Genomic DNA, 7,440 nt, shown 5'->3' with positions numbered 1-7,440 from the left:
TTTTTTTTTTTTTTTTTTTTTTTTTTTTTTTTTTTTTTTCCCCCAGTCACATAGCTCTTTTCTTTATTCAACAGCCACTAAAAAGAAATAGCACACCACCAAAATTAGTGTTCTGTTATTAATTTCCTGGATATTGCATCTTAGCCCATTAGAAGAGCGTTTCAGTTCATTACTCGCTGGCTTTATTATATATATATATATTTGTTTTTGAGATTCAAATTTTGGGGCACTTAAGAAAGCTTTTAAAGTGTTCTCAGGTTCTACAAGTTAGATTTGCTTTTTGACCAGAAGACTATTTTCAGTGCTTGCCAACCGCAAGCGCTGTGGCAGGCTGGCCTTACGCTCCCCAGAAATAGCAATTGCCTTAAAAAAAAAAAGGGGGGGTGGGGTACGGGGGACAGGTTATATAGCTGTTTCACTCTTTCCCTTTCTGAGCCATGCAGGTTTGTAAAGGAAAACTTGTGATAGCTTATACTATAATTTGCTCACAATTTTTCAACCGTTTTTCCTCATCAGCTTCCATCTAATTCTAATTTATCTCGATTCCGTATTAGCTGAGCTTTCAAAGAGTTAAGTGTTACCTTTATGGCTTCTCCATCATTTAGGAATAAAATAAATTAAAAAAAAAAAAGAAAAAAAAAAAGAAAAAAAAAAAAGAAAAAAAAAGTTCTTCTACTAAGAAAGAGGCAGGATGGAGATGAACATCAGTCAGGATATAGAGTTGAAGTTTTCACCACGACGCCATTCCATGACAGAAGTAGGCTAAATAGTCTGAGCATTTCATCGGACTCAGCAACCTGTTTGCCAGAAGCGCTGTGTTTAACACACTCTCGCATATGGAAAGCATGCGGAGATGGAAAACTCCCATCTTTCTCAAATCTTCTCTCCTTCATTCTGTCCTACCTGATTGTCTCCATTTCCAATTGGTAAGACTGAACAGAGCGAGACTGTAAAAACTTGACACACATATAATAAAGTATTAGGAAGAAAATACATAAAGGGCTTCCTAAAGTCGATAGTTTATTCCTAAGAAACTTGTAGGGATTCAAATATTTCCAGTGTACATGGCTCAAAAATTAACTTAATTTCTGCCCCTTAAACGGAACTGGCATAGATACCAATGCTTGTGACCTCTGAGGCTTAGGAGCTAGATGTTTTCACTCCTATTTTTAATACCTAAATCATCAGCAGCAAAAGACCTACACATCCGTAAGTCTAACCTTGACAAAGATGGACATACCCACTGTACTTGGCTAAATACATGCATTTCCACTGTCTCCCAAGATCTGTGCACTTGAGTGAGTGGACAGAAGAACTGCAAATAAAGTTTCTCATTCGCGCGCGTATTTTATCTGTCACATATACAGTCACTAACCAGTTGCATAGGACAATGTGGAGCTAAATATCTCCGTTGCTTTGCTGAAGAAATTGGATTTGGACTGCCATGTTTTAAAAGCTAAAAATACAACATTTTTTGAAAGAGTAGAACTTAAATAACAGAACAATATTCAAAACCAGTCTCAAAATATTACATTATACACAGGTGGAAATTGGAAAAAATTGTAAAATTTCAGCTTTTTATAGACTCTGGACCAGCATAAATTGTTTTCTTAATGATAAAGAGAAAAAAAAAAAAAAAAAGAAAAGAAAAGCAACATCAAAACTTTAATTTAGCTGTTGATTGTCAGAACATCGAAAATCAACAATATACGTACAAGTACGCGTGCAATCGAAGTAGATACTTTTAGCGAGATAAATGTTTTATAAGTACTTTTAACAAGTTGTATCTTCCACTCATGCCACTCTAGCAACGTAGTGTATTTTCTTGCCAGCAGAGCGATTGCATTTGACAGTCCTACATAACATATAGTCTTTCGATTATATGACAAATCGAAAGGGAGTATTTGGTGTTCATCTGTAGTTGTGCAAGTCCTTTTTCTTTACTTTATAAAGGGAGTTTGGTTACAGTTTGGAAATTGTGAAGAAAAATAATTTGTTTTCTCTCTCTCTCTCTTCTCATTTTTAAGCAGGTTTACGCGTGGTGATTGTCACGATTCAAATTTGCGTGAATAACGGAAAATGACTGTCAAAAGTATTCCTCGCAAGAATGTCCATTCATAAATCAAGTTCTTGTCCCCTTTAAGCTGCCAGGAAACCTCTTATTTTTTCCCCCACTTTATGTTTTTATACACATATTCTCAAGGATACACACAAGAGAAATATAAATATATTTTCAGACAGCTTTCTCTATTTTGTGTATACTTCCCATCTAGCATACATGAAAAACAACAAAAGGAACACAATCATTAACTTCTTACTTCATTTCTTAGGAATTTTGCTTGGAAGGGTTCAGATAGAAAGCTCTTATTCTATAACAAGCATTGGAAAATTGAATATAATACTGCAAGTACTCGACAAACAGCCCTTTAAAAAGAAAGGCTACATTTACCTACATTTTGTTCAGTTTGGTAATGCGCTAGTCCACAGTGCTGCCTTTTTTTTTTTTTTTTTAAATCATGAATTGTTAATGAATCAGTGTGAACGGAAAAGAGAAAAAGGAAATAAAACATGTAAAATTAAGCCTTTAGATTTTTTTTGCTGGTCTAGCAAGAATTCAGCTAGGAGAACTTAAAAGACTGGGCACAAGGACATGGAGACAGTAGCCAAAGTTGTCTGGTTTTATTTGCTTGGGTTTTCTGGATAGTCTTGTAAACAACTTTAAGTTTACAAGTCTTACAGTTTGCAGATCTGCTAAGTCATCTCACAAAAAGGAAGGAACAAATGAACCCTAAGACCCGTGATCTGTCCATTTTATCTTCCTGTCCATGAACCGACTAAAAAAACAGCTCCTGGTATCATGACGCCCAATGTGCAGAAGCCACAGTTACGCAGACCAGCAAAATCTTATGAAAATAACCTGTGCTAGTAATCTCCGTCAAAGGCTCTGGTTTCCACAGAGTTAGCAAAAAAAAAGAAGTGCACTGTCCAATTCTATTTAACAGATGATTCTGAAAAACGTGATTTTGTAAAGAATTGAAAAACAGGGAAAGACTCTCCTTGAAGAACTCTGGCATATATATTTGTATACATATGAGTGCATTATATGTTTACATAAATCAAAATGTCATCAGCTTGTTTTTCTTAAAAAAGGGAGCAATTCTACAACATTGCGCACAGTACTGACTTACTGCTATTAAAGTCTGCCATACTTCAGACTAAAAGCTCTGTAAACTATACAAAGATTTTTGCTATTTTGATTGCAATATCTGTGTAGGTTTTTAATATTCTTCTCATATAAAAAGATAATTAAAAAAAATAAATAAATCATCTGCTCAGAAGTGCAAGACTTATTTCTAGATACTTTTCAATAGAGGGATTATAGGAAGACCTGAGCGAGACTTCCAGAGCTACATTTTTGTACCTGTGAGGCAGGCCACACAGAAAACTAAACAAGCATATGATTAAACCTTTTCTCTGTAACTACTCAAAGGTCAAGATGGAGCATTCTGAAATTTGTGGTCTAATGTCAGTAATTCAAAATCAGCATCAGAATTTGTGGCCTATCTCTAGAATTATTTATTTTAAAACAAGACATTTCTCATGCCTGATGTATTTGCGTCAGTACTCAGAAGACCCAAAGGACAGTCTTTACAAATTCATCAGTCCCAGTCTTGGTAGCATCTTTAGACTGGCTGCTTGGAGAGTAAGCACAAATGCCTTACAGTGAAGTGGAATAAATTCGCTCTAAGGTGGTATGCAGCTTACTGACTCTCTATCCACTCCGAGCGTGTTTTATGAAAACTTTATACAAGTTTACTTTATGCTAAGAAGGCTTGAAAACACTCCAGGAAGCAGCAGATCTTTGCCTCTGTTCTGTTTGAGCTGAAAAGCCTCATCTACTGGGTCTCATCTTCAAGCTAAGTTCATGGTGATCTTACATGTTTGTTACTGTGTATTTTGTATCAATAACAGCAACAATTCCACAAATTTGGTGTTACCTTTCTTTTATACTACCTATACTCTTACATTAAATACTACTAGTCTTTGAACTATTGCAGCAGTGAAAAATACTTCCCCTCAAATTCACAGGCAACCACTTCAAATCAATGGCAACTGTAACTTGCTCTAAATTTGATCCCATGTACTCTTTGCCAGCGTGAATACTCCAAAAGCTGTGCACAAAAGATCCTCATAGGGCTTCCCCCAGCCTTCTGCAAACTACTACATATTTTTCAATAAAAGTTTTCTCCCCGAAAGTACAAATAGGAGCCTGAAATATTGATATCTTGGACAGAATAAAAGGAGAAAATGCAAAAAGGTATTTTCAGATACTGTTTGAGATAAAGTAATTTCCTGAACTTCATAGCCCTATAAAATGTATATATATATATATATATTTTCTTGAGAAATCCTAAGGCTGTATACACTTCAAAACTGTTTCTCAAAGATCAAGGAAAAGGAGTTTCTATTCTTTGTTTATATCTTGGACCCACATCTATGCATACAAAACAACGTACAAAATGCATTTAAGGATCAGAAAGGGACACAGGCTTGTTAAATGCTGCACAGACAGAAGGCATACTTACCACAGAGAATGCGACTGTACTTAAAATTTTCCTGAAACAATGTCCACAGATTGCTAGAAATGGTGCCAAAGTGGCTGCAAAATCCTTCTCTGATCTCCGGAAAACTCGTAAGTAAAAAGTCCTTTGCAGTCTCTAAAGCTCTTTAGTGTAAGGATGGTGTATGTGTTAAGCACTTATACTGTACACGTTGGTGAAACTCTTCCAATGGATTCTGTTTTAATGCACGATCAAATAAATGCAGCCTACCCATATCTCATCATTGCTGACTTCCCCAAACTCAGGCTTTAGCCTAGGCCTTCCCTGGATGTACATTCAGCTTTCTTGCTCTGTTGATCTCCTATGAAGAAGTATGAAGAAGTACATTCCTCTCTCCCAGAATTAATGTGACTTCTGAAGATTTGTGCATGCTAAAGCTGCCTCACTTTTTGTCCAAGCAGGGCCAATGTATATAACACCACAAATCAATATATAAAGGTAAGTGTTTTCATTTTACACTGTGTCAAGCAGAGACAAGCATGGAGGTAAAGATACAAAGGGAAGGATCCTAACCCCTTTTATCAGACATATGCTCTTCTATACCCAGCCTGCTGGCATGCATTGCCACCATCCACCCACTGCATGTAACATGGCTCTAACTTCACCTAAATAGATTGAGAACCTCTCTTGTGCTGATTATTGAAAGCGACTACGTTTTCATTCTGGTATCAAGCTTCTTTTAAATCCCAGGGAAGACCACCCAGCTGAGGGCTAAAACCTTATTTAACAATTGATTGTTTCTGGGCTACAGTGCTCACTCTGACACAAGAACTTGCCTCACCACCTGCAGCAGCCGGCCTCATGGCCCGCCAGAGGACATTGTTACAGCACGGAAGCTCATATTTCACTAGTCCTACAAACTCAGCTCCAAACCAGCCCATAGCTATCTACAATTAGGGGGATGCATGTGGTTGAAAATCACGTGCAGGTTCCCTTTTGTGACCCAAGGGCTGGAGAACCCACCATGGAGCACTGTGCTCTCCACTCACCTCAAAAGAGTTTTAAAATAGCGCCTCACAAAATAAAAGCCTGCCTTACCTGTAACAGGGAGCTGCGCCTGCAGGGTGGCAAAGACGGCGATCCTCTTCCACTTCATCTCACTCCGGCAAGCGGTGCTGGGGTGAGCGGCGTGGGGCGACGGGGAGGAAGGCACCTCCACGGGCTCTGCTCTTCTGGCTGCCTCCACAGGAAGCACTGCTTCTATAAGGGCTTTTGGAGTCCACCTGCTGGCAGCCACCCCAAAACACACGTGCCTTCCTCTGCCTCGCAGCTTCTGAGGTCTGGGTTTTACGTTCCAGGTATTGATGCTTATGGTTTCCTTTTGTATTTTTATTTTCTCTTTACCAGATTTTGTTCTCTCTCTCTTCTTTTTTTTTTTTTTTTAAAGAAAAAAAAAAAGATGGTTCCTAGGACATTCCAATTCAGCAGCTCTAAGAGGGGCCTAGAAAGGGTATCTGGTATCAAATTCAGCATGACTTCAAAAGGGATATAATTATGTTCATGTCTAAAGAGAAGTCTCAAATTCTTAGTGATAGCTACTTGCTCAAGAGTGGCTACCTACACTGGTAAAGATATCAAGTGTAGCTTTATTTCTAAAGCTCTGACTGAAATACGGACTTAACATTAGGACCTGGAAGTTGCTGTACTCCCTGGGCTACATGTCGGCCTTCATCACAGGGAGTTGCACTCCATCTGTCTTTGCAGTTTCCACAGGACGTAAAACACCAGCACAACTGGCACTACCTGGCTCCTTTCAGTCACACGTAACTCTGAACTGGAGGTGCCTTTTGATGTGAACATACCACATCTTTGTATTTCCAAAAACTCCCTGTGCGTGCGGTGCTCTGGAGCCATTTTGTCCTCAGAGCCAGCGCAGCCCGTGGAGAGGAGAGCCCGTGTCATCTCTGTGGGAGAGCACAGTGTGCATCTCCTTCGCTCTGGGCTTGAAACAGGAAGCTGGGCAGCCTCAAGCTACGTATGCCACACCTACTGACTGAGCAGGCCCTGGCATTCAACCTTCCTGCTGCTTGAAGCTGGCCTCTAGTGAGATGCTGCGGTAGATCAGCAGGGTCCGGAGGAAGGAAGCGCGATTTGAACCTGGCTGCGTCCTGGGAATTTACAGGACTTTTCAGCCCCACAGTCTAGGCTCTTCCGTTAGCACAGCACTCAGAGCAACACAAAACTGGGCAGGTGCGTCCAGCTGCAGTGCTCACAAAGCCTCGTTTCTGCAGGTCCACCTTCTCCCTCCAGCACAATCACTGTGGCACCTGCCACACTCCCCTAAGCCCCTTCTGCCCTCTTGGCCATCCCGTACCCTCAGCTCTCCCTCCCCGTGTGGGGCCAGGCATGCAGCTGTGGGTAATGTAGCTGATTTGAAGCACATGTGTGTGCCTGTGTGCTGACTAACCCAGCAGCCCCCTGTGAAAGTGAAAATGCCCTGTTTTTTCTGCTGCTCTGAGGGCACTAATAAGATCTCTACAGCTACCTACACAAAACTACAAGTAGGAGCAAGTTATGTTTGAGTCTCCTTTGTTTAGCTGGATTGATGTTGACCCCCCAGGTCAAAAGTTGTTGTGGTGGTGGTGGTGGTGAGAGGCAGACTGAGTCAGGAGAATCACAATGCTTGTTTCCCTACAAAGCCAAGCTAGTGATCAAATCTGGCGGTATTAAAGCAACACTCAGTAGGCAGCAGTGGAAACTACACAGGCAACAGAAAAAGCACACTTGAACAGTAACCCAGCAAATGTCACTCTGGAGAATGTGTTGCACTATGAGCTGAAAAAACAAAAAAGTGACTTGTGTTAACAATATTTTCTCA

General features: G+C 40.0%; 1 protein-coding gene across 1 annotated transcript in view; it reads right to left on the bottom strand.

Annotated features, from left to right (window-relative positions):
- CD247 (CD247 molecule) overlaps nt 1–5,997 on the bottom strand; it is a gene marked incomplete at its 5' end in the record, with an annotated part of 53,651 nt that extends 47,654 nt beyond the window's left edge. The window contains one exon of the mRNA XM_035315243.1: nt 5,661–5,997. Coding sequence (XP_035171134.1) covers nt 5,661–5,997 — 337 coding nt within the window. The remainder of the gene's footprint in view (nt 1–5,660) is intronic.
- Between the last annotated feature and the right edge of the window lie 1,443 nt (nt 5,998–7,440).

The sequence above is a fragment of the Oxyura jamaicensis genome, chromosome 1, assembly GCF_011077185.1.
Source record: "Oxyura jamaicensis isolate SHBP4307 breed ruddy duck chromosome 1, BPBGC_Ojam_1.0, whole genome shotgun sequence".
Classification (NCBI taxonomy): Eukaryota; Metazoa; Chordata; class Aves; order Anseriformes; family Anatidae; genus Oxyura; species Oxyura jamaicensis.
Note: the sequence above shows the minus strand (reverse complement) of the source record. Positions and strands in the feature narration are given on the sequence as shown.